This window comes from Neodiprion lecontei, chromosome 7 (genome assembly GCF_021901455.1).
Source record: "Neodiprion lecontei isolate iyNeoLeco1 chromosome 7, iyNeoLeco1.1, whole genome shotgun sequence".
Taxonomy (NCBI): Eukaryota; Metazoa; Arthropoda; class Insecta; order Hymenoptera; family Diprionidae; genus Neodiprion; species Neodiprion lecontei.
In genome coordinates, this window is record NC_060266.1 from 19295290 (window position 1) to 19321173 (window position 25884).

The 25884-nt window shown below is 38.1% G+C and overlaps 5 protein-coding genes across 7 annotated transcripts in view; 4 read left to right on the top strand and 1 right to left on the bottom strand.

Annotated features, from left to right (window-relative positions):
• LOC107222369 (sodium-dependent transporter bedraggled) overlaps positions 1-10949 on the top strand; it is a 41918-nt gene extending 30969 nt beyond the window's left edge. The window contains exons 4-14 of the mRNA XM_046746218.1: positions 2264-2442; positions 2729-2945; positions 3050-3300; positions 3389-3612; positions 3832-3988; positions 4217-4497; positions 4751-4882; positions 7825-8052; positions 8597-8806; positions 9006-9053; positions 9169-10949. Of these exons, the coding sequence (XP_046602174.1) occupies positions 2264-2442; positions 2729-2945; positions 3050-3300; positions 3389-3612; positions 3832-3988; positions 4217-4497; positions 4751-4882; positions 7825-8052; positions 8597-8806; positions 9006-9053; positions 9169-9981 (2740 nt within the window). The 3' untranslated portion in view covers positions 9982-10949. The remainder of the gene's footprint in view (positions 1-2263; positions 2443-2728; positions 2946-3049; positions 3301-3388; positions 3613-3831; positions 3989-4216; positions 4498-4750; positions 4883-7824; positions 8053-8596; positions 8807-9005; positions 9054-9168) is intronic.
• Positions 4894-7012, top strand: LOC124295612 (TNF receptor-associated factor 5). The gene has a single exon (XM_046746220.1). It carries the CDS (start codon positions 5365-5367, stop codon positions 6805-6807), a length of 1443 nt encoding a protein of 480 aa, XP_046602176.1. The 5' UTR covers positions 4894-5364; the 3' UTR covers positions 6808-7012.
• A 926-nt stretch (positions 10950-11875) lies between the features above and the next one.
• Positions 11876-16867, bottom strand: LOC107222371 (syndetin). 3 transcript variants are annotated; one of them, XM_015661711.2, is made up of 9 exons: positions 16577-16866; positions 15812-16327; positions 14691-15370; positions 14242-14620; positions 13777-14067; positions 13205-13669; positions 12969-13090; positions 12647-12836; positions 11876-12550 (listed from the first exon to the last, which is right to left on the bottom strand). In XM_015661711.2, exons 1-9 carry the CDS (start codon positions 16664-16666, stop codon positions 12440-12442), a joined length of 2844 nt encoding a protein of 947 aa, XP_015517197.1. In that variant the 5' UTR covers positions 16667-16866; the 3' UTR covers positions 11876-12439. The 3 variants fall into 3 exon arrangements, 2 of the variants coding, with proteins under 2 accessions (XP_015517197.1, XP_046602175.1); XR_006905508.1 differs by lacking the exon at positions 12969-13090 and having other exon boundaries at positions 16577-16867; XM_046746219.1 differs by lacking the exon at positions 11876-12550 and having other exon boundaries at positions 12698-12836; positions 12946-13090; positions 16577-16867.
• A 5116-nt stretch (positions 16868-21983) lies between these two features.
• LOC124295372 (arylphorin subunit alpha-like) lies at positions 21984-23841 on the top strand. Its single transcript, XM_046745207.1, has 5 exons — positions 21984-22164; positions 22226-22556; positions 22653-23071; positions 23169-23485; positions 23690-23841. Exons 1-5 carry the CDS (start codon positions 22015-22017, stop codon positions 23700-23702), a joined length of 1230 nt encoding a protein of 409 aa, XP_046601163.1. The 5' UTR covers positions 21984-22014; the 3' UTR covers positions 23703-23841.
• A 106-nt stretch (positions 23842-23947) lies between these two features.
• LOC124295586 (arylphorin-like) lies at positions 23948-24755 on the top strand. The gene is made up of 2 exons (XM_046746021.1): positions 23948-23981; positions 24102-24755. The coding sequence occupies exons 1-2, from the start codon at positions 23948-23950 to the stop codon at positions 24500-24502; spliced, it is 435 nt and encodes a 144-aa protein (XP_046601977.1). The 3' UTR covers positions 24503-24755.
• Positions 24756-25884: the final 1129 nt, after the last annotated feature.

The following is a 25884-nucleotide window of genomic DNA, read 5'->3' on the forward strand; positions in this document are numbered from 1 at the left end:
TCATTGTATTAATTTATCTGCACTTCGATCAAATTCAACCTTTGATTCCATCTACTTCCTGGTTATATACATATAATGGACCATTCCACGCCAAATCGATCAAGCTCTGACCTTCCACCTTTTAGATTTGCTGCACGATCTTTTATGTTATTGTTCAAACTGTGAAAATATTTCAAATTTATTTCATTTGATTTTATTGAATGATTTGTTTTACTTGTCATTTTTGAATACCAGCATGTCTTTGGACGTAATTTAAGAACTGAAACAATACTCAAAAATTTTGAGGCAGATATCAACATTTTTAACCCTAGACGTTGAGCGGCATTTGTTTCCGTTTCCTTTGAGCTATTAAAGCAAGAAATTTAAAAAAATATCGAAGCAATATTCAATTAATGGCTTAACTCTGGGTATGGGTTTAAAAATTATAATATCTGACACAAGATTTTTGAGAATTTTTCATATTTTTATATTATGTCCAAAGATATGTTGTTTCTGATAAATCATAAGTAAAATTATTTTGCTAAAACATATCCGAGTGATTTTCAAACCTGGAAAAATAATGTAAAAAATCGCGAACCAAATCCAAGAGAACGAGGATCAGTGCCTGGTCAATTTAGCGCGGAATGCCTCATATACTGAAATATCGTATCTTGTCGCGCTTTTCTTAATTACGTTTTCGAGAAGGGTGTTGGGCTATAAATCGATACTATTGATTCGTTTTGTCAATTTATTATATTCCTAAGCTGCCAAAGATTTCTTGAAAATGCACAAAAATAAAAACATTCTAGAATTATTAATAACTGCTTGGATATCGATGTGTTTGTTATTCTTATTTTCATCTTTTATTGTTCATTGTTATAAATCCGGTAAATTCCTTCGATTTTGCCCTTTATATAACAATAGCTCGTTTTATTCATAAGACTGTATTTTCTACAAAGTCAGTGAAACGGTTTTTCTTCTTTTTTTATTAGGTAATTCAATAATGCCATTGATTGTTCACTGAATAATGAATATCAGTATAATGTCGTAAAATTAAATATTCAACGACGGCAACGTGATAAAAAGAAAATACCTACTTTGTATTTCAGTGAAATTCAAGAAAATAGTTTTCTGAATAAAATGAGCCTTCCTCGGATGAGATCCAGCAAATTATTCAATAGACTTTTAATTATTCCAAAGCAATTTGAAACAAAGCATCGACGTCTATTGTAAGTCTTTCTTTATAATTCCAGTATTTGATACTTTTGTACGTGTATTAAGATTCTATATAAAGAAAAAAAAAACTTCGCATAATTCAATTTTGCAAACGACTAATTCTATAATATAAAATTATCGATATTACAGAGATTATACAAGAGAAGTTGTTATAACGAAAATTCGTTTCACAGAAAGCGAGATTTTTATCATGATTATTAATTGCAAGTCGATCAAGGTATTATTATGCTCTAAAAAACGGCTAACAACGGCTAACGGTTCTCAAATATTTTTACAGACTTGTTTATTTGGAATATTGCAACTTTGAATTCAAACATTATTGAAACAATACACCATTTTTTACGTATAATACGTATACCTCTATATCTTTCTCTTCGTCTTCAAATATAATTAATCAACGTAATTACTAAATGTGGTTTCCTTTAAATAGTTTTCATTTATACCAATATTGTTCCACCACGGACAAATTTCTAAAAAAGAAACTTAAATTTTAGTGTATATTATATTCTGTATCATGATTATCCTTGACCTTTAAAGAATTTTATTATCGCATATTAATTTATACCTTGGTAAATTCAGCACGTTATAACTTCATCTGCAATATGAAAAATTATTGTTAACTAATACACACATATTAATTTTGCATAACATAATATAGGAAAAAAAAAATAATGTAAGAACTAAAAATACGAAATGCAATAAATCGGAACAAATTTCAAAATTTCAAATTATCAAGATTATAGATCAAAACAAATTAATCTTTGAAGTATTTGATTAAATTATATCAAAAACTCGAATTTCGTGAATTATATTCGCTTTATAATGGCCAATATTGATTTACTAAGATAACAAATTGACAAGTCTGCATACTTTGGGTTCTCTTCAATATATTTCAATTAAAATGACGAAATGATCGCCGTGTAGATGTCTGTATGAATTTAATCTGAAAGCATCGATGAGCGATGGAAAAAGAAACAATAATTCAATCAATAAATTCAACTAGCTTGCCAAAATCATTACACAAGAATTTTTAATTTTGTTTCATCAGAGTCTGCGAAAGGCAGAGAGGAGTGGACAGAGATGACGAGAGAGGAGAGGACGACGACGAGAATGAGAATCCTCTGGGAAGGTGGCCACATGCGCTGAGCCCAGCTCTGGCCTGTTTGGGATGCACTCTTGGTCTCTTCAACATCAGTCGGTTCGCCATACTCAGCATACAGTTTGGAGGTACGATTTGAATTAACAGTTGAGACTCGAATCGAAGATACACTTACGAGTAGAGTGCTGGAAAAGTTGGTCAATTTTGAAAATTTATACCTCGACGAGTAGACCATTTTCTCTTATTATACGGCACGATTCTGTGCATCCTTATTTGCATGTTATTCAGAAATTGTTAACAGAAAGGTGCGGATAAAACATCTCAAATCTAGACTTTGTTATTGTATTTGTGAGTTCATTTCACAACGACAGATTATAACTCATTCAACGTTGTTATCGCTTTGTCTGTTCGCAGCCAACTTCATCGTCCAGTTTTTGGTCCTATCCCTCGTGCTTGGAATCCCATTATTCACGCTCCAAGTATGTTTGGGTCAGAGATTAGCTGCGGGAGCCGTAGATATGTGGAAGATCTCGCCACTGTTTCAGGGCGTCGGAATAGCGCTGCTAACTGCTCAGGCTTTCATCGGTATATACAGCATTGTTGGTGTCTCATGGATGTTTGTTTACTTCAGGTAAAAAGCCCAGAAATCATACAGAAGAATGTTGTTTCATCAGGATATTAAGACCGACTTATTTATCTGAGACGAACGAATTATTTCCTTATCTTTATTCGCAGGGATTCATTCATCACGAAGCAAGACAGGTATCGATGGGCTGAGCCGTTTTCGTCGTATCGAGATGACACAAAACCAACGCATAATACAACTCCTTACAAGCTACACGAAACGGTTCCCGACTACTTCAGTGGCGCAGTACTTCAAAGGCATCACTTGAACGTGCCTGATAACGGAGTTGTGACGCTAAAGTTCCAGGTCGCGTTTAACCTGGCTGTAGTATGGATGATAGTGTTCGTCTCGCTTAGTAAAGGTAGGTAACAAATGAACCGAGTAATAATCTTCGTTCTTAATGGTTGAAGATCTGCGAAGGATGATAATTCTCATTGATTATGTTTAAGGTTTAAGATCCTACGGCAAAGTTGTCTACGTTTTTACCTTAGTACCGGTATTTGGCACTTTGGTACTCTGCGCCAAGCTATTGGGACTGACGCCTACCGGTTCGATTCATCAACTCTTTCCAGAGACTGATTGGAGCGAGTTTTTCATCAACGGTAAATCGTGGATGGCTGCTTCTACCGAAGTCTTCCTCACTTGGGGATTATTCGGAGCCGCCGCGATGCAGGTATGTGACATTCATCATTTTCATAATTCAAGCCTTGCTCCGAAGGAACGAATTGATTCGAATAATATCTGGTTACATATCTACAATCGTGTTTTAAATTTTACATTAGTCAGCTGTCGATGAGCTCATCTTTTTTACCCGAGACGAATTCCCAGCTTTGATATATACTCGAAAATGGGATAATCCAACGTAATTAAAAACTTCTTTTTAAATTTACAGATAGCCGCTCACAACAAACATAAGCATCTTCTTCAACGAGATACGAGTCTGGTGGTCGTTTTGACCTTTGTTGTTCTTCTACTGTCGGCTTTTTTAGCAAACACTTGCGTTCAAATCCTCAGGCATCACAAATACATCTATACTACGAGCTCTTTTGGTACGTAATGACATCGAGCATCTAAAAATCTATCGACCTTACAATCTTTTTGATCTTTTCTAGATGGATGTAAGGATGATCTTATCTTTTATACAGATATTCGCATGACAAACTATCTTTAATGTAATACAGATTAATTCGTATATGAATAGTCTTATTTTCATATACATAGTAATACTTACTATCTCGTACAACACTGGATCTCAATTTTGACTCGGTTCATTGCAGAAAGCATATCGGGTTACACGTTTATGCATCTGGCCAACCAACCGGCTCATCGAGGCCAAGGTAACATCCCCGAAAGATATATGAATCACGCCTCATTTCTCGCTGGTCAACGAGTCATCAGACACGGAGCAAATCTAAGCGCTGAATCTGGTTATCAAGTATTAAGACTGGCCACGGAATTGGTACCGGCTACTTTGGCTCTCCTGGGATCTGAACAAGTTTCTCCATTTTGGGCCGTTCTATTTTACTTCATACTGATCCTGTTCGGAATAGCGCAGCAGGTGACTAAATCCGTTAAACGACCAAATTCATCATGTAGCTTCTAATGAAAGCCTAAGCTGTTCTACATCCTGTTCCAATATTCTGCACAGTTGAAAATGATCTAACTCGATAAGAACTTTTAATGAACTGAGTATTTAACCTATGCGTTTTTTGACCCACTTCGAAAACATCTGTCTATTACAGAATGTTACACAGTGTTACGCAATAACCACTTGTGTTTGGTAACTTACTGTTGTATTATTCACCTTTCAGCTTGCTATATGGCATTGCGTTATAACTGGGATAATGGCTATCAATGCAAAAACCATGAAATTGTGGGAGACAACAATCACCTTCTTCAGCTGTGCTTGTGGATACATTTTAGGACTCCCAATGGCCACAGAGGTGAGTTCATTTATTTAGTACAGGAAGTCGATTTGTTGAGAAACTTTTAAGTCTACAAACCGAACTCGTTATGGTTATACGATATTATTGTATCCATTTTTTATATCACTTCAATTCGCAATTGTTACCTGAAAGGACTTTGAATCTTTTATAAAAAGACTTTTTTTTCTTCTATTCTGCGTACATAATTCATCAGTATATTAATACTTGACAAAGTATGACATAACACTTTAACATTTGATCAATGAATTAGTTAAAAGATTGAGTCACCGATCCCAAACACGTTTCTTGCGGTTGAAATACTGTATTTATCTAAGCGTACAGTTACGTAATCACGTAAGTTTGATCAAGATTGGGGGAAGTCTTATCAGGTGTTATCATTATCATTTATAACACGACGATATCGTTATGACGTGTCGCCTCTCACAGTTCTGGCAGATATTAAACTCGTTATTTGGCTTTGGTCACTACGTTAAACGAAAATGAGCAGCAACGTGAATTACATCACTCGTCGAAGTGTGCCCTGTTATTTCTGCAGTGAATTTATCGAAGAGAGATATATATCCGAGCATGTTAAACATTGCGGTGCCGTACTAGAGGAATGTCCCGACAAGTGTGGGGTTTATATACCGAGATGTAATGCGAAGGCACATCGTGCCCAGTGTAGCAGTAGAAAAAGTAAAAAGATGAGCAAGTCGGATGAAATGCAGTTACCCGCGCCAACCGATTCGGTATGGAAAGAAAGAGTTATGTCTATATTGAATATGATGCGAACTACGATTGCAGACGGTAAACAAGAGCAAAAGGAATTGGAGGCAAGGATTGCGCAAAGTTTGGAAACGCTGCGTTCTAAGGAGGCAGCTTTAGAAACGTTGAGAATTCGTTTATCCGAAGCAAGCTCTGAAAATCGTCAGGCTAATGAAGACATAAATTTTCGTATAAGTAGACTAGAGCAAAGCTTCACTCACATTGACGAACAAACGAGTTTGAATTTCGAACAAGTCTACGATCAGTTAAACATGCTTCAAAGCCGATTGACTGATGGTGAAATTGAACGAAAAACAGCAATGAAGGAATGGCACGCAGAATTGGAAGGATTCAAAAACTTTTTGTCGGAGGAAAATGTGATGATCAGTGCAGTTTGGCATGAGCAATTGAAACAGATTCACGATTTGAAACTGGAGCTTGAAATGAGATGTAAAGCTTCCAAGGGGCTGGTTAAATCTCACGATATTTTGGCAGAGAAAATGGATATTCTTGTCGACGAGATGAGGAAGCATTCTGAAGCCATTGAGAACCAAGTCGCCGAAACAAAGGCGTTGAAGTTTCAGATGAAGGAACACATAAATTACGTCGAAGATACGATGAAGGAAGTTATGAGTCAAAATTCAGCCCAAAGCATGAAGTGCCGATGCGTTACAGAAGAATATTTTGAACCGGTACCAAGCAACGGTCGTCTGTTGTGGCGAATTGATAGGTACAAGGAAAAAATGACGGATGCTAAAGAAAATGACACCCTACTTTGTAGTCCAATATTTTACAATAAGGAGTACGGATACACACTGAGAGTTGAATTGTTTCTAAATGGAAAAGGACAGTGGAAAGAGAGACACATAATCGGTTGTCTGCGAGTCTTGGAAGGAAAATGGGACGCTTTGCTAGATTGGCCGTGCATTCTTCAAGCTACCGTTGTTTTAAGAGACCAAGAAAATCCGGCTAATAATGTGAGAAAAACATTGAAAGTCAAAAGAAAAGATGCCGGCGATGATTCCAACAAGCTCGACAAGGATTCTGGAATGTACATGTTCATACCTCACACCAAATTAACGAGATATGATGGCTTTACCAAGAACAATGTTATGTTCTTAGACATTCAAGTCAAGGACTTCAAGATTGGTGGTTCGATGGTATCTCTGCTATCGTAAATCAACTGAAATTGAAAGTCTCAAGTTCACCAATTTTCATTCACTGTGTAATATAATATTTTCCGAAAGTTCGGCGCTGTAAGGAAGAATCAGTCACCATTTTCAACCATAGTAAATTAGTTTTTCAGCAGATCAATTACAATCAATCCTCTCTTCAAACATTAATTAATAAACTGCATGTGTTCAAAAGTGTTATTATAACTGGCACAGGTAAACATCATTTTAGTTATGGGTTTTTCCCTGTTAGCTGTACCGCTTAGTAGTAACCCTCAAGCATTTTCATGGTAATTTTTTATTTCAAGTGTTTCTATTTTATTTAAGCGCGACGATTATACAAAACAATACAAAATTATTTAAGTAACAATAAAATTCTTATTGGTCTGCCGTAATTTGTTTATCATTCTATCCGAAATAGAAAAACTGCACGTAAATACTCAACAAATATTTCTTCCTGCGATCGATGAGAAAGTAATGAATTTTAAAACAATTTTTCTCTGCATTGTTCGCTAAATTGCAACTATTCCAATAGCGACCCTTAGTTTCTATGATATATGAGTATTCTAAAAAAATTTCATTTATAAAATGATTGGGTTCGAGATTCGAAGAGAAAAATTATAGGCAGTGTTTTCCACTACGAATTCTATGAAAAATCTAGTTTATTCGACGAAGACATCCTTGTATATCGAAATGTTCGAATTGTAGTGACCAATTATTGGCATGAGGTTGAAATACGTTACGTAAATGTAGCGATCCGCGTTTTTAAGAAAAATCTTTAATTTTCATTTGAGCATTATTTAAAATTCAGTAATATACTAAATGACAGTGATATTCAGTAACATAATGATACAGCAAAACGTAATCGTACTTTATGAACTCCACGCCTTCTAAGTAATTCTAAAGTCACAAAGCAATAACGCTTCTCAAAACCAATTCCTTATGTTAACGTTACTGATTTCAATTTCGATTATTAGAATCATTTCCTTTCCTTTCATTTCGATTTCCATTATTTACTTTCAGTTCGGTATCTACGTCGTTTACTATCTGGACTACACGGTTGGTGGTGCCTGGTGGATAATGGTTTTGTATCTGGTCGAGGTTGGCGCAGTCTTTGCAGTTAGGGGTCGGCCACACACAGGTGAAGCCGTAGTTGCTGAACTGTTTCCACCAACCGGAAGGTGTCTCAGACATTGGGCCGGACCACTTCTGTCCTTCACTTGGAACGTTGTACTACCTGTTGCACTCATGGTACTAAATAGTCTGTTTAATTTTGGTGAATTTTGAGCAGTAATATCTCAACAGCTGATTAGTCAATTCAGTTGAGCTTTGTTTTACTCAAAGATGCGTAGATCGAGCTTTATTCACATATTTTGTTTGCCACAGTCAATTAGTAGGAAGAATTTTTGAAACCTTGAGAACCGTTTTGATTCCTCATAAATATATAAAAATATATACAAAAGATAAACTATCATAGTATACTGACTCCAAATTCGAAGTAAATCGGTTAAGCTGTTTTTGAAATATTATGGGTACCGCAACACATATCACAGAGTCAGTATATAGCAATCCTTCGTACCAATTGATTCGTATCAATTGATTCTAATAAAAAAATACATGAACGAAGCTCGATCTATATATTTTCAAACAAAATTAACACCAGTGGAATTGAATATTTGGTTTTCGAGATGTAGATTCTCCAAATTCACCATCTTAAATATGCTTAATTTATTTCATTTGAAATTTAAACTTCAACAGGAAATGTTTTAAAAATGATGAAGTAAAATTTTTTCAGGTTCTGAGTATCATGATATTCAAGAGTAGCGGTTTCCGAGACTTGTACACTTATCGTAGAACCAGCAAAGACTACTGGGCTGTCTGGACAAGACAACTTGGCGCAGCCATTCAGCTTATACCAATATTGATGATACCGATCGTTGCTATTATCCAAACATGTCGATACCTGAATAACGGACCTCCCGACATATTTGATGTAAGGGTTCGAGTGAGTTTTATCGTTTTAATATAGTTACAACATTTTCGGTTCGACTTGAGTATATTTTGCATAAAAAAAACTATGGACTGGTTGCCAAACCTTATATTAGTACTAGCAGTCGTTATCTGGCAAACCTTATGAATTTCAAATCAGTTCTATTTCAAGCAGTACTTAAACAGACGATTTTTCTTTCTTATGCAAACGATAGAGCGAACAAGTGGAAGTTAATGTAAGTCACTGCGCTCAATGCAACGGAGTAAGTGTAAGTTATTGCGTACATAGTGCATGCGTTAGTGTATCCGTTTTAATATATCACATGTTGAATTCACTCACTTAAGAACTATTTGACGAACATTGATCGATTATTCCAGAGAATTCAACTACTGTACAGGCCCTCCCTAGAACCAGAAGATGCTGCCGATGCCCAAACACAAGTGGGGAATGAAACGACTACAAGTCTTCACGGTAATGGAGTCTTGCCGTCAACGACAGATGTGCCTTTTGAAGATCCTCCTCCCAAGTACACGCCTCCTCCAAGTTACACGACTGCCACTGGAGCCAGAATAGCAAAAATGTTACGTCAAAGTTTCAGACGAAGCGTCAGAAGAATAGCAAACGTCTTGGGGGAAAGCAGCACTCCGAGGTCGAGACCGGCGCTGCAGCCCCCACCACCAGACTACGCAACTGTCTTGGTTGAAATGAACCAAGGAATACCGTCACGGGACATATCGATAATAGTTACAGAGGTTGAACCCGTTGTGACGGATACAGGAAGTGGGCGGCCCAACACTTTGGAGAGGCACAGGCCGAACACGATAGACAGAACGATGAGGATAAGCACGATAGACAGAACGGCTAGCGAACGTAATCATTCGACGATGGACAGAAGTCGGAGGGTGCAGTCGAGCAATGGTAGTTCTAATTTAACGGCTGCTGACGTCGCCAATTTGCTGCGCAGCAGTATCAGGAGGGGTGCTTCTAGAAATAATCAATCTTTGCACAGAAGTTTTGCTAACAATGCACCAACGGCCGCAGTATCGATTGAAAATTTAGTCGAAGCAGCAGCACCGATTGGTCAAGATTCGTTGGTTCTTCCTAAAGATGAGTCTCTAGTCCTCGATCGAGATGGAAATGACGATAAAAAGACTGTCAATGAAACGGAAAATACTGCTACTGTGATATAGACTGGCCGTTTTTTTTTTTTTTTCCCTTAAATATATGCAATACAATTAGCGATTACGTTTCTTCTTTCTTTTTGTTTTTTTTATTCATGTTCGACACGAGTGAAAATCGGCATATTGTAAATTAATCCCCAACTGCATATCGACAAGCCCTCAATCATAATGTTTCGCGACTTACATTCTTCATGTACTCTATGAAGACAATCTTCAGCAGCAATTTCAACATCTATAATTATAAATCAATTTCCCACTGTATTCAGACTTGTACTTATATTATAATTATGTGAATATTATATATATATACGATTATGATTGAGAGTCCAAATGATTCCGCGAGGTCACAGCAGTGATAATAAATCACCTGTGAACAACACTTTCAGATATAAAGCAGTATATATCTGTACGTCCTTGTTATACTCGAAATTATTCACTTTGAGAGTATATATTTATCGATTTTCGTGTGTTCAAAGGCATTTAGTTTTGTATTTCGACTACTAAAATGTCGCGTGTTTTTGCAACGTTTCCAATATAACATTTTTAAAAATGAGATTAAGCGAGCTATGCTTTATTGCAATATGTATATTATATAACCTAAACGCTTCTTCTATTACTGAAGACCTGTTATGTACATAAATTTATTATTTTTACGATTTAATTAATAATCCTTATAGTTTAGTCTACGTATTATTACTATTATTAATATTTACCGTCGTAAGTGATTCATGGTTACTTTAGGTAACTATTCGATTCTACGAGTGCTTAGTCCGTCCAGTGTGTCAATGTTAGTTTCAGCGGCATGTGCTATATAAATCGTGCAAAGAATTAGTAGTACAGTCCAAAAAATTTTCGCGTTCGTGTCATTTTGTCGTTACATTTCTTCGTACCATGTAATGGTTTTTCCCCTCATGATTTGCATGGCCGGAATTTGCGAGGAGAAAACAAAAATAATAAAAATAAATATAAAATACGAACAATGCATCACTATTACTTCTTCTTAAAAGTTGACGACCTTTTTTATATCGTAAAACTTTATAATCCCTAATTTAATATTAAAAATCGTTTCCTACGATAAGTGTAACTGCTATACCTGATATTATGGACCATAATAAAAAAAATGTATGTTTTTTTTGTACCTAATCAAACCACGTCGCTATAATTGAATTATACCTTTATATAGTGACAAGTATGATAATTCGTACAAATACTAGTACTTTTCGATTACTTTTAACTAGCCCAATTTATCGAGCAAACGTGACAAAGTTATAATAATATATTACGATAATGTATCATAATTTCTGTGACATAGAAGCAGAGAAAAAACGCGTTGTTTCTTTTACTACAATTTATATTCATAGATGAGTATGAAAAAGAAGTAAAAATTGTCAAATCCAGTATGAAAATTAGAAACAATATTATCATATTTAATGACAGCTGTAGAATAATTGCTAACAATTCTTAGGTGAATTTTGATAACGGATATTGTGGTGTGAGTCGAACAGCAATTTCTGACTGTGATTGCTGCATGTCCTCTGAGTTTCAATGCCATGAAATCAGTTGAAATTATTGGGAAGGCCATCAAATTTCGGAAAGTAAGCATTCGAATTTTAAGAACTAATTGGTTTATTACACACGTATCAGTTTTAGTAAGTATGAAGAATATCGTGTAACACAATACTTTAAGTTTCGTTTATGTATTTATTTACGCTATCTGATGAATTTATAAATAATTATATTCTGTTATAACAGCCTGAATTTGAATTGATAAAAAGTAAATTATTATTGAAAAGGAGATTAATTTTTTTAGGCAACATAATAAATTATGTGGTTCCTTCTATTTCTAAGTGTCATTTATGGTGCCCTATATCAGTCAATTTCAATCAATTCCTTACTCTATAAATACCTACAAATATGTCTTTATTTCACTTTTTAGGGATTAAAAATTCATAGTAAAGAATCGTATAAACAATGTACATAAGAGATAATAACTTTTCCAACGTGAGTTCAATGAGATTACATCGTAACTTGCCAGCAGGGAGATTTCGTCACGGTTTGGATTCGAAAATCGAAACCAGTTCAATTATTTTTATATCTATAAGCCTCCCGTCTGTATTTTATCTCTTCCATTTAAATCTTTTCTGAATCAATCCAAAAATATTTAACAACCGTTACTCGCACATGTTCAAATGAGAGATTCATATCGGTGTTTAACACAGAATGTAAGTATCATTAAGTAATGATATGCACCGATTTGCGAAATATTTGCTGTAAAGCTAGAATGTGTTTTTTACCTAACAGTTAGAGAAACTGTACAACATATACATAACAGTATTGACAACTTAAGTATCACAATAATTGTGTCAGATTTATATTATAATTATAGCAGAGCAGCAATTCGATAATATTCAAATTTTATAATTCTATTGCAACTTCGTTTTACAGTTATTGATCATACAGCTTGTTGTTATCTGCTCGGTCGTTCCTCCTCTATGATGGATATTAATCGCTGTCGGGTTTTTTTGTTGTTTTGACATCCGCACGATATAAGACCGATCAAATGTTTTGTAGAATATTCCTGTAATCAGTAGTAGGATCCATCAGACAACAATGAAATACGTTCAATCACAAACGGGCGAGTAATCATGTACTGTATATAAATAGAAATTCATACCTTATGTTGCTTTATCCATTCTTCCAATATGTTTTCAGGCAAATAATAAGCCTTGACGTATGCCTCGACGTATTCTCTGTGCGGCATAGGTCGCAAAGATGTTAATTTTTCAAACTTCGACATTAATTGGGTAAAATCCAACTGCATCAAGGCTCTGCCTCCATTTGAACATTTCTTTGCATTCGAGAAACTGAAATCACAAATTCAACCTGCTAGATTCAACATTAACGAACAATTTGAATGCCTACGTATCCATTCAGAATATCATATTCATTTTTATGTCAATACATTCAAATTACTTTGATCTGTCCGAAGTTCTTACCCTTCGACTAAAGTGTGTGTGATCAAGTGAGCAATATTTTCCCACACTGAATTGTACACTATTATAGGAAGTGGTATTCTGTTCCCAATTTCCTCAAGCCTCATGCTTAAAATTTGAATGTCCTGAAACAGGAATTCGTTTCATTGCTACTGTATTTGTACATTATGACATAATTGTAACAATATCATCAACTTTCCGTTCAGAACCCATTTTCACAAATGTTTGTCACTAATTACCCTTAATAGATTGTCAATATAACTGCTGTGCTGTGACATAACATCTCTCACTTCCCAATTAACTTTCGACATCAGCGTTAATATACCGCCAACATCGAAGGACTGAGATGCAGCAGCCATGTAAACAGGTTTTCGGAGATCTGTAGCTGCTGCAATCGTTTGGGAATAGAATTGATGAAGAAATCCGTGGCAGGGAGAAGCTACTAGGTGCTCCAAATAAGGCCTCAAAATTTCGTACTGCTGTCCCAAAAATATCAGAGATTCAACGGCTATCACTCTTTTCATCAAGCCATGAATTTTTTCTGGCTGAGTCAAGTTCACTATCGAAGAGAGACACGGTTGTGTTACTTTATGTGACTGAGCTCCACTCTCAGTCGTAACTGCACTGTCTGCCATCAAAGTCTCGCGTATTCGAGCCAAGGTCAACTTTAATTTTGGAGTGTACAACGTGTCGCTGTTTATTTGCTGAAATAAAATTTTGTGTCGTAATATAGTAGAAATAGCGTGGTAAATTTAAATGCAATTATAAGCGATTTTTGTGTAACCTTAATGCTTAATCGTGAGAAACATACCAGATCCGAAGTGAAGAACATGTGTACAGTGTAAAGACACAGTTCAAAGAATTGTGTCATATTTTGAATAACAGTAACAGCAATGGATCTAAATAATCTTGACATTTGTAGATACTTTCCACAAACTCTGAGCACACTCAACGTTGTGTTTGTTACCATTGGCCCAGCAAATTGTTGTTTATGTTTTTTTTTCGAGGGTTTCGATTGGTCGGGCTCATCTACAAAATCACATTTCAGTTCCTCCGGAATGTCGTCGTCAGAATCGTCTGAAAAATACCCAGAAGGTGCATCCTGTAAAAGGTAATATACTCTTTATAAAACCTGGTGATTGAGTGTTTAAAAAAATGTCTAAAATAAATGACAACTACTACAGATTGCTAAAAGTTTTATTACTTTTAACAACACTTTCTTGCATTCTAATTAATTATTAACGAACTTTGAACAATTTCTTTCATTTATACTTACTCCAATGTTGGCCAAAATGTCTTCGTCAGCAGCTTCATCCAGGATGACATCAAAGGGCGTTACACCGTTATCCAAATATCTTTGGACCAGTCCTCCAATGACAGAACTACCATCTTGACTCAAGGTAGATTCGTCAGGGCTATTGCGAGGCTTACAACTATTGAGGACAGTCTTCAAGCTTTTAAATTCTTGCAGTTGCGTGACAACGAACGATGGCTTAACAGGACAAAGTTCCCAGCCATCATTTTCCAAAAATATCTTCAACTCGTCTAATCGAGACGCGTGGTAATGAGCAAAGTAGGAAGAGCACTGTTTTCTTATTGATTCTTGGAGATTCTCTGACTGACTTGAGCAGAGCTCTTCCCCAACTTCGATTAACCTAGAAAATTGAGGAACATGGTTCAGGACGTCTCGTAATTCGACAGTAAATGTAAAATATCAGATCTCACCTATGAACGATTCCCAAAATTTGTACAAACTGCTCAAACTTGAAGTAGGCCAAATCAGCGCCCAACAAATACGTGGATATTTTGGTTTCTACATCGTGCCACATTCTGGACATTCCATTTTCCAGCTTTTGCTTAACATACTGTTTATTAAAGGTAGCTTCTAGATCTTTTTCTTCAGTCTCATCTGACCAGCTTTCATGCGTATTGTGCCAATTGACAACTTGACAATAGGAAATTAAAATGGCCCAGAGAGACTTGCACAGTTCGATTAAACAAGGTAGAAATGTCTCGTGCGAGACTGACTGGCAGAGCTGTTTATAAGGCCTTTTTGTGTCACCACCGGTGAAAGCGTGAACTGCCATAAAAGCAACGTTATGAATAGCTGCTGTAAAGTGCATGTGAAGTTGGTCCATTGCCGTCTGGGTTTTTCCGAGAAGTCTGTACGCTCCTTGGACAGACAAATACGTCCCAACTTCAAATTCTGTACACATTTTTGCCAGCGTTTGATCCAGAGTTTCTTCCGCCTGTTCCAAGGTGTCCTGGAGTTTCCCATTCAGTGCGGCTACGCAATGAAAATGTTTATATCTCTCAGCAGCTCTTTGGCATTCAAGGAGCAGCGATATTGCTCCTGGGTAATTCCCTTCGTTCAGAAGTTCCTGAAGGCGGTCCTCTGTTCGTTGCTACGCTTTCGAAGAAGAAAAAAACAAGCATTGAGTTAAAAAAATGTGTGACGCTCAAGTATTTGCCTATGTATATCAACTATTCGTACTTCAAATCTGCAACTAGTTAGATAATTTTATCGTTATGTTATTTCTGCAAGCTCGAAATAATGTTTCTATTTATATTTACAATTAGTTAAAAAGAGTTGGTAAAGAAAAATTGCAACATTGAATTTTAAATTAAATTAAATTATTAGGCTATCTGTAAAGAACAAAACAAATTTGAACTCTCCAATTTTCCAAGGGTTTTCACAGGGAAAACTTAAAAAATATTCCATGATATTTTTATATGTATTAAAAGATTGATATCGATGTGGAATAGTTTGTTATATGTTCAGACTAAACAATTCACCTGGTTTTTGGTCTAGAATCACTGCACGTGTAATATCAGTAGGAACTCACTAAGGTTTTTATGGTGTTTAAACTATGCAGAAGCCCTTGAACGACTTGTTTCTTTTGATAGTTAGCCAAAATCCCAAGACTAGCAGTGGTGAACTGTTTTTTAGCAAGGCTTAAATCCATCCTTCCACTTCGGCAAATTTCCAAGGCATTTTGAAGTTCTTCTTGAATGTACAAGATTCTTTCGAACTCCTTTTGGCATAAGCTTTGCTTTTGCAATATTAGCTGTAACACTTTTTTAGAAACAACTTGGTGCTCTTGTTTAAGCCTTTTGTAGTCTCTTTCGATTACTTTAGAATTCAGAACTTCGGGAAGTTTCTGTAACTCATGACGACAACAATCAAAGCAGTCATCGCTCTCGTAATACACAGATTCTATGGATTCCAGAATGTCTTGATCGGGAAGCAGCTCGCTTTCAGTCGAATGACTAGCATCGGACTGAATGTCGTTAAGGCCTTGAGATTCGATTGGGTTGAGGAGATCGGGATTCAATCCCATTGACGGGATCTTAGCCTGATTCTGAAAATAAAAAAATACAAATCAGTTTTTCGCCATAAAAAAAGCAACTGTTTCGAGTCTTCGGTTAGTTTTACTAGCGTTCGAGAAGGTGGCACACATACTGGTATCGACAGAGTGCCAAGTGAAATTTTACACTGAAACAAAGTTGTATACTATTGTGAAACTCATTGAGGAAGATGCAAAAATGTAATAGTAGGTAGAGAGCAATTTTAAATCAATTACAAGAAACAAGCTGAACAAGGAACTGACCTGCTTGTGAATCAGCGATAAGAACTTGAACTTGATATCCTCCATGTCGATGTGTTTTCTCAACAAAACTCCCACTTTACTTTCATCCATTTATATAGCTGTTATAATAGAGGCTGTTACCACCTCTGCTCAGCAATGAATCATCCAAATAATACCGTTAGCACACGCGCTTTCTGGACATTTGGAGGACTTATTTCTATTCCACGCACCGTGTCATGTGTCAAGACTACATCAACGTTATCAAGGCTGTCAAATCGGTAAAGTTAAGTCTCGCGACACGAAAGCTCTGTCATCGATTAAAAAAAAGTATAGAGATCCGAAACCTTAATAGCTCGCAGGCCGCTTTCCTTTTACATCAATTTTCTGACACGACACTATACTAAGTAATTTCATTGGCCTATTTCATTAGATCCGTCCAATGAAATCTCTTATAGCGTTTTCCACTGGTTGCACTGGGTGCGCACTGGCTCGAACAGGGGGCACTCGTTCCGTGCATGCATCGCCCGGCATCGGGGCAAACCTTCTGAGTGGAACAGGCCGTAAAACGTATAAAGGCAGACTAAATCATAATTTCTCCTAAATCAGAAATAATGTGACGTTACTTGACCGACTGCGCGACTGTCAGTTTTTCAAGCAAGTGGTAAAGAAGCCAATTGAACAAATGCAACGGTAATTTTTTGTTTGTAAATAAATGTCACAAATGTTAGACACGAGCATACAAGGGCAAAAAAAATTGACAATTCCGCTGAAAAGATAAAAATTAATAAGCAACAAGTCAAGTTTTCCCAATCTCCTGAAATATACCTAGCAGTTGACCTCTAGAAGCTGAAAAAATGTGTATCCATACTTCGATATCGGACATGCTGTGGATTACTCCTATGAAATTTAAAATTTTGGGAATCTCTCTATCTTTCGGCTCCAGCAAGCATCATCACTGCTGAACGACGATGAAATTAGATCTAATAAAAGAGTTGCTGTCTCAGCATCCACTTCGATTCTTTCACGATCGGCAGCCATAATTGCAATGCTTTGACACCGACTCCCGATTTGAGTGCTAGTATATTGCGTGGCAAGCGCCGAAAAGAGGTCGTTGCAGGGTATGCGATTTGCCCGGTAAAACGCAAGTCCTGCTCGACCTCTTTACGGCGCGAGCCATGTATTCTATTTGTCGTTCCATTTTCCCGCAAATTCGGCATTACGCGTCTGTTTTCAGATCGGATAAGGTTTTTGAGCTGGCACTTAAAAACAAACCTTATCCGGTCTGAAAACAGACGGAATGTACGATGTATGATGATATGATATGATATATGTATAATGATTTTAGTTTCTACATTTCAGACAAGAAATACGCACTTTATCTTTCCTGCCGTCTCCAGACTCAAGCGGCTAGACCCTTTGATGGTCAGCCGTTGACTAAGGATTCTTCAGTTAACGGGTCAGCTAATCACACTGCCGTTCTGCGACAGTTGAATGATAAAAATGTTTGCTCGTACATTTCAAATGTGTGTTACAATATACTCGAAGTTTTCAGAAGCTTCATTCTGTCTCTCTTTATTAAAGAAAAAAATCGCCGACAATCACCTTTTGAGAACTTTAAATCAGGACGCTGCGTTAAATACTCTCTCATATACGAAGTATCCATTTCATCTCGATCAAAATTAGCGCATCCGTTATGTATTACAGTTACTCTGAATTTTATTCCATACGAACACTTTTCCAAAAACAATTCTGTTTCTCTACCCAACGTAGATACTTCACTTGCGACTAGCTGAAACAGCGTTTCGATTCTATGCGTACGAAAATTCAAGATCGAGGCAACAAATGAAAAGTTGTTGGAATAATTATGAATAGTAATGTAAATACATGGTTGAGCAGTGGGACGAAGAGGACGAAGGTGGTCGAAGGTGGTTGGAGGTGTTTGGAACTAGTAGGCGGCGGTAGACGGTACGAGGTGGCAGGGTGTGGTAGAAGGTGGTTGGTGATGGTAAGAGGTGGTAGGAGGTGTTTGGACGTGGTTGGCGGTGATCGGAGTTGGTCGAGGAGGACGAGGACGACGAGGATGATGTGGGGGTTGTGGCGGAGCAAGACGAGGAGGGAGACGAGGTGGACGAGGAGGACGAAGGTGGTCGATGGTGGTCGGAGGTGGTTGACGGCGGTTGGCGGTGGACGAGGTCACGCTTCTTCTCACGGGGATGATCGAGCTGATCGACATTTTTAAGTCGCAGTCGACAAGTAGTCTTACGTACTCACTTTGTACCGACTCAATCTCGAGCTTTCATACCGACACTACTTTGGCTGGTACGAATGCTGGTGCGAGCTCGTTGGCTAGAGTTGATAGAGCAGAACCCTGCTACGCTCCCAGGCCCGCCTGGGCCCACTTGCCGGGCGAAAACTGGTCACAAAAATGTACCCAGGGGTATCCGTCTTTATGTTCTTCAGTCAACGCACAGACTCAGCCACCCCACTGATGTTTTTCTAGTTCTTTCTGCTGTAAAAGCATCGACTGAAGCTAGTCAACGACAAAAGCTCTGCTCATCGTGCAGGTGAAACGCGGGAAATATGAAGTACTTTGTACTTTTGTAGACTTAACTAGTGCTGGTCTTCAAGTGAAGTTAACACTAAGTCACAGTACATAATAACACAATGTTAATTAATTTGGCTCCTTTCTTCTGGTAATTTGAATCATAATTAAAGTTTATTTGACCGCTCAAATGCAACTTTTTTAATCGTAACTATGGTTCCCCATATTCTTTTATCAGGTACCGTCATTTTGGCAATTTTACAGTAGGAAAAGAGTCGGTAACAACGGTAGCGAACTAGTGGATGAACCGGTCTTCTGCATTGAGAGGATACTACAGTCCGTCTTTATCGGCCGCCTTTAAATATCACTTATTTTAACTTATCAAAGCCTACGCATCACTGCTGTGAAAATACAGCAGCTAGTGCAATTTCATGTGCAATGCCGAATACAAATGTCCAAAAAACAGTTACGTTTTATTAAAATATTCATCTAATGCCAAGAAAAGAGTTCCTATAATTGAATGACCAATTGTGTTTCGAACGAAATCAAAGAGTTTTTGAATAGTTTTGTTCGGCATTGCATGCAGAATTGGTCTGACTGTGGTATACTTGCATCATCGCTAGTATCAGACCGGATCATGGATTCTGCTGAAACTTCTAGGGTTGTTTCTTTACTTTAATATTTTAGACTTGTGATGCGCAATTTCATCCATTGAGCCGTTCTTCACTACGGTTGATATTTGTGTCAATCAATCCCATCTTTAGATCTCTCTGAATGGTTAGCTTTTGAAACTCAAAGAATACTTTCGTCTGTTATTACGGAATTTGCATGTTTTAATGACGTTACGAAAATTATTATCACTCATTTTATGCTTAAATTAAAACAGTTCAAAAATCAGTTCACTCGTTGACCTCATTGACAAAAAGGTTGGAATAATATTCAGCTGATTACACCTTATCCCATTTCTTCATAAGTCATTGGTCAATCTTGTAAATACATAGTCTCATCATTATTAAATTTCAGCTCTGATTGTTTAATATATTTGAGCAGGTTGTTCGGTTATAAGTCGTTATATATTACTGATTAATTTTATTACGAGATAGTCGCAAATTGAATACTCGGTAAATTCGTTCGTTGGTGAGCTATAAAGATCTGTTCGAAAATAAATAAACAGAAGGATTTCTTAGCTATTGATGGTTAATTGAATGTCGTTTGAAAGTTATCAAAAGTCTGATAAATCGGCTCCATTTCACCCTATTGATGGCTCCTTTTGTTTTGGCGTCTATATTTTCTGTAAGTCGCTGACACAGACCTTCTTTAATAACCGATTTTACATTGCGAATTATTGATCACAATCAGAAACGATGCATCGCTGTAAAATTGAATATTTTACAATGCCACTTACGGTAGTTTTTTAAGTCAATGGCTGACTTTAAGGTAAACAGTTTTCCGAATAAAATGTGCCGTCGAAGAGTGAAATCGCACGAATCTGCTTCATACTTAATCACCTTGGATGGCCGTTCTTTTTACGGTATCTCAAACCGCAAAACTATTCGACGCAGAATTGATTTTCAGGAGCTGCTGTCTACTAAGTCGCCCTGCAGAAAGTTGAAAAGGTCAACCAGAATATCAGGAGACCATAAACTAAGAAGACATGACGAGAAATCTCTGATTTACATCGGTAACTTTGAATCTGTGATCGAAGCGACTGAGAACTACGCGCAAATTACTATTACTGTGAAATTGTGTCGATATAGCTTCTGCTCAGATTGATTTTAGCTTTTTTTTCGAAAACTGCCAAAACTGACCGGATAAAAATCGAAAGATTGGGTCTTTTGTTTCTCCGATTTTCAGAATCTGAAAGCTTTTACTTCAGATTTGATTTCCACGAGCGTTTGCCCAATAATTGGTACCTACCTTGGAAACACAAAAAACCACGATAATCATTCTTAGCCTTTCGCAACCGCTTATAACATACATTACATACGTCATATTATACAGATATATACCGTCTAATTACATACTTCGATCTAGCCTGAATCGATAGATGAATGTGAATCGCAGAAATAGGAATATCCAAAGTCACGGTACGTTCTCATGATTAAGAAGTTATAGTCTCCCAACCAATTGTAAGGAGCTCTACTTCTTTATTTTGAACCGGACCAAAATAGAAATTATCATTATTCTATATCTGATCGTCTTGGGTCCAAGGCTGCATTCAAATGATAGGATAATTTTCTGAAAACACCAGCATGAGGCCTCTTATTAGTCCTCTTCGAAATCTTTTGCTGTGACAACTACCAAATCGAGGTGTGATCTTTTCGCCGTTCTTCAGACTTTCAGCGTACCCCATTTATTTTTGATAATGTTTTTATTATTTCAAATATGTTACCTGCAACGCACGATGAAGGACTTTTCTTTCGGAGCGTAACGTTGTATGAAATACGTTGAATCGAAGGACATTAATCGCATTGTACGATTGCAGTTGACTCCAAGGTGATGAAAAAATCTCTGGTAAAAAAACTGCACGACTCTCATGAATTTGTGCGTGAACTTTGACCGACGCCAATAACTGCAAACTTTAACAACACGCAACAATAACTATCGTACTGCAAAAACATACGTTATCTATGGAAATTTTTGATTACGGCTTGATTATCTTTGTCTTGTTCATATCTATTTTCGCGTTATGAGGTTATAATAAAAGTATGAATTTTCATCGATAATCTAATATTTTACGAATTCAAAAAACGAATTGACTTTATAGATTGTTTACGTCTCTGTGAATTTTTGGATTGGAACGGTTGCCTTGACGATGGCTTTTTTAGGTCAAGGATAACTGACAACAATGCGACAGACTCAGTATAAAACGTGGGCGAAAGTGAATTTGGTCATCAACGACAGTGACTGCTCCAAGATGACGAAGGCTAGCAAGGAGTTCCTCGTTAAGCAGCAGAAGGTTTTCGACTTGCTGTGGCGCGTCGATCAGCCGGAACTTAAACCTGAGCTCTACGCCCTGGGAAAGTCATACAAGATTGGAGTGGACTTGAATTGTTACTCAAATCAGGTGAGAAATTACGTCACCTTGTTTTTCTCTGGACCTCGGACTACAGCGATAATTTTCCTAGGATGCCGTTAAAGAATTGCTGGCACTGCATCAGCGCGGGGTGCTGTCTCGTGGAAAAATCTTTTCGATTTTCCACTCGGACCACCTGCACGAGGCCATAGCTCTTTTCAAGGTACTTTATCACTCCAAGGACTTTGATACCTTCTGCAAGACCGCCGCTTGGGCTCGAATCCACGTTAACGAGGGGATGTACGTCTACGCCTTCAGCGTCGCCGTAATCCGCTACCCTGAAACCTTTCGAATCCGACTTCCTTCTCTCCACGAGTTATACCCCCATCTCTTCTTCAAGAACGAAGTTATCCGAACTGCTTACGATGCGAAACTCTACAACGGTGAGTCAGTCAATCACTCGTTCAAGCTCTACGTGGCCTCGAATGTCTCTCACGTATACGGCTTTACTAACCAGTGTTCATTTTCGCTATTTTCAGATCCCACCAAGACCGTGGCGTCATCCGATGGTGCAATTATCATTCCGGATAATGATTCTATCCCGTCCTCGGAGTGCTGCTCCCCCGACGAATATAAACTTCGTTACTTCACCGAGGACGTATATTCCAATGAAATATATTACTTCTCTCAACTTAGTCATCCATTCTGGATGAAATCTGGAGAATTTGGACCACACTTCCCAAAACGTGGTGAAGTATATTTCTTTGCATTGAGGCTCCAACTTGCCCGCTACAACATGGAACGGTTCAGTAACGGCTTGGGTGAGATCGAAGATTTCGACTGGAGTTATCCGATCCCGCACGGTTACCATCCTAGCATGAGCTATCACAACGGTTTGCCGGTCCCTCACCGAAGCGACGACGCCATGCTTCCCAATCATAAGCTCGGCTTGATCAAGGTAACCGATTTTGGACTTGAATGCACGTCCATCAGTAATCATTTTCCACTTGAACCTGTCGATCCAGTCGTCGAGTTACCATTTGATTTTTCAACAGGAGCTTCGCAATCTTGAACAACTTTTCGCGTCGGCAATCAATTCGGGATTCGTCTTTCACAAAAATGCAACATTCGAATCTATTCGCACTCGAAATGGTATCGAGGTTCTCGGTAATCTCATCCAAGGAAACGCTGACTCCGTCAACCATGATTTGTACGGCAATTACGAGCTGCTTGCTAGAGACGTGCTCGGCTTCAGCCCGGCGCCTCGTGGCAAATACGACGTTGTGCCGAGCATCATGCAGGTCTACGGCCTGAGCCTACGGGACCCGATGTACTGGAGTCTTGTCAAGAAGATCATGAGCTACCACAAGAAGTTAGTGTTCATTATCCATAATTCTATTGAGCACTTCTGGCTGGCTAGCAATTGCGCAAACGCAGAATGCGACGCAATATTGATCACCAAACGTATTGATGAATAAATGCGTGATTTTCTTGGACCGGAGATTGCAGAAGATTCATTGTTGGCCAGAGCGCGTGCAATTGTCGGATAGATGCCATCAATGTTCTTTTCTTCCAGATTCGTGTCATAACTGCCAAAGTACACGTACAAAGACTTGGCCTTCCCCGACGTAAAGATAGAATCAGTGGCTGTCGACAAGGTTGAGACGTATTTCGATGATGTCGACTACCTGATCTCGGCTGCGGTGAAAGCACGACAAAACTTTGATCAAGGCTCGTCAATACCGGTTGAATCACAAGCCTTACACCTACCACATCACTGTGAACAGCAAGGCAGCCATACAAGGCTACTTGAGCATCTACATGTGACCGAAATATGATTCCAACCACGAAGAGATTGATCTCACCAAGTACTACGACCAGTTCATACTTCTGGACGCATGGGGCGTTGATCGTTAGTATAATTTGCTGATTATATATACAGGGTTTCAGTTCGACGACTGTTACATCGTCTCTTCGTTCAATTTCAGTCCAACCCGGGATCAACAAAATTAGACGCAGCAGTGGCGAATCTGAATACGTAGGGTGCGACCCAGTGAGCAGCGATGTGTTCTACCGGGAAATCGAGAGAGCTATCACGGGTGAAGAGATTCCCAAGTACCCTTACAGATATCCGGAGCGCCTGGTTATCCCTCAGGGATCCCCGGAGGGTGTGCCCTTCCAGTTCTTCGTCCACGTTACTCCCTACGCCGAGAAAAGCATGTACCATTTCCATTCTGCGATGTTCGGAGACAAGAAAATTTTGGACGAGCCTCTAGGATTCCCGCTGGACAAACCATCGAACTTCAACATCGCCGATCTGCCGAATGCGTACTTGAAAGAATTCAAAGTTTATCACAAGGAAGAATCGGAAATCAGTGAAAGCGCCTAATTCATTGATCTGCATCGCCATTTTCACTTATTGTAAAAGCTTATTGTGAAATACGATGTAATGTAGTCTCAAAACGGATGAATAAAAACGTTTGAAATTACGCTACTCTATTCGATGCTCATGGAATATATAACTATTAGTACTGGATCTTGATATTCTTTAGACATTCAACGCCATTCAATAAACACTGCTTTGTTTATCCGCCTGTCTTCGGCTCCGAGTTTGGCACAGGTATACATCGAGTCTCTAAGGGCATAAGCTCGTAAATGTCATCTTACGACCTTTTGCTGTTTAAACCAGCAAAAGGGCGTATATTTTGTGTTCATCGTACCTAGACTTAAAACATGAAAATGTAGTTAGAAACGTTAAAATTAAATAACAGTATAATTAGGAGCAAAGGTTCGTGTGTGCTGGTGACACGATTTTTTGGTTCTTATGCAAATTGGAAGAATAAGATTTGCTACGGTAATTGCGAAAGGGCGTGACCGTCGAAATTCATTAGCGTCGAACATATTGTTCCGATAGGTGACGATGTGGCTCCATTGTTGACCAGATATTGCTTGTGAGTCATCGTGGAAAACACTGGTTCTCGTTTTTAGGCTGTAAGTTCAGATGCGTTGATCTCAGCGTATTGGGACTGCGCCCTATCGATTCCTATCGCAAGATTGCGTCGGAATAGTGCATCAAGGAATTAATTCTAGCACTTTTCAAAATCGCGAAAATTTTCGCCAAAAATGCGAAGGGGTTAGCCTTACTTTTTTTTCATTTTTTGGCCGAAAATTTTCGGTCTCAGATTCGATCAGTATCACCCTTTTCTGACGAATTAGACGCCTACGGTTTCGGAAAACGCGGTGAAAAGTGCGTGGGATCAACAGGAGAGACATTACGAAGGGAAAAGCACCAGCAGAAAAATGTCGAAAACAAATGTTCTCGTTTTCTGACTGTAACTTGAGATGCGTTGATCGCAGCGTATTGGGACTGCGCCCAATCGATTTCTCTCGCAAGATTACGTCGGAAAAGTGCATCAAGGAATTAATTCTAGCACTTCTCAAAATCGCGAAAATTTTCGCAAAAAATGCAAAGGGGTTAGCCTTACTTTTTCTTCATTTTTCGACCAAAAATTTTGGGTTTCAGATTCGTTTCGTATGACTCTTACCCGACTAATTGGACCCCCGGGAACTCAGAAAACGCAGCGAAAAGAGCGTGGGATCAACAGGAGAGAAATGGCGAAGGAAAAAGCACCTGCTGAAAAATGTAGAAAATACAGGTTTCGGTTTTTTGGCTGTAACTTTTTATACAATAATCGCAGCGTATTGGGACTGCGCCCAATCGATTTCTCTCGCTGAATTACGTCGGAATAGTGCTACAATGAATTTATTCCG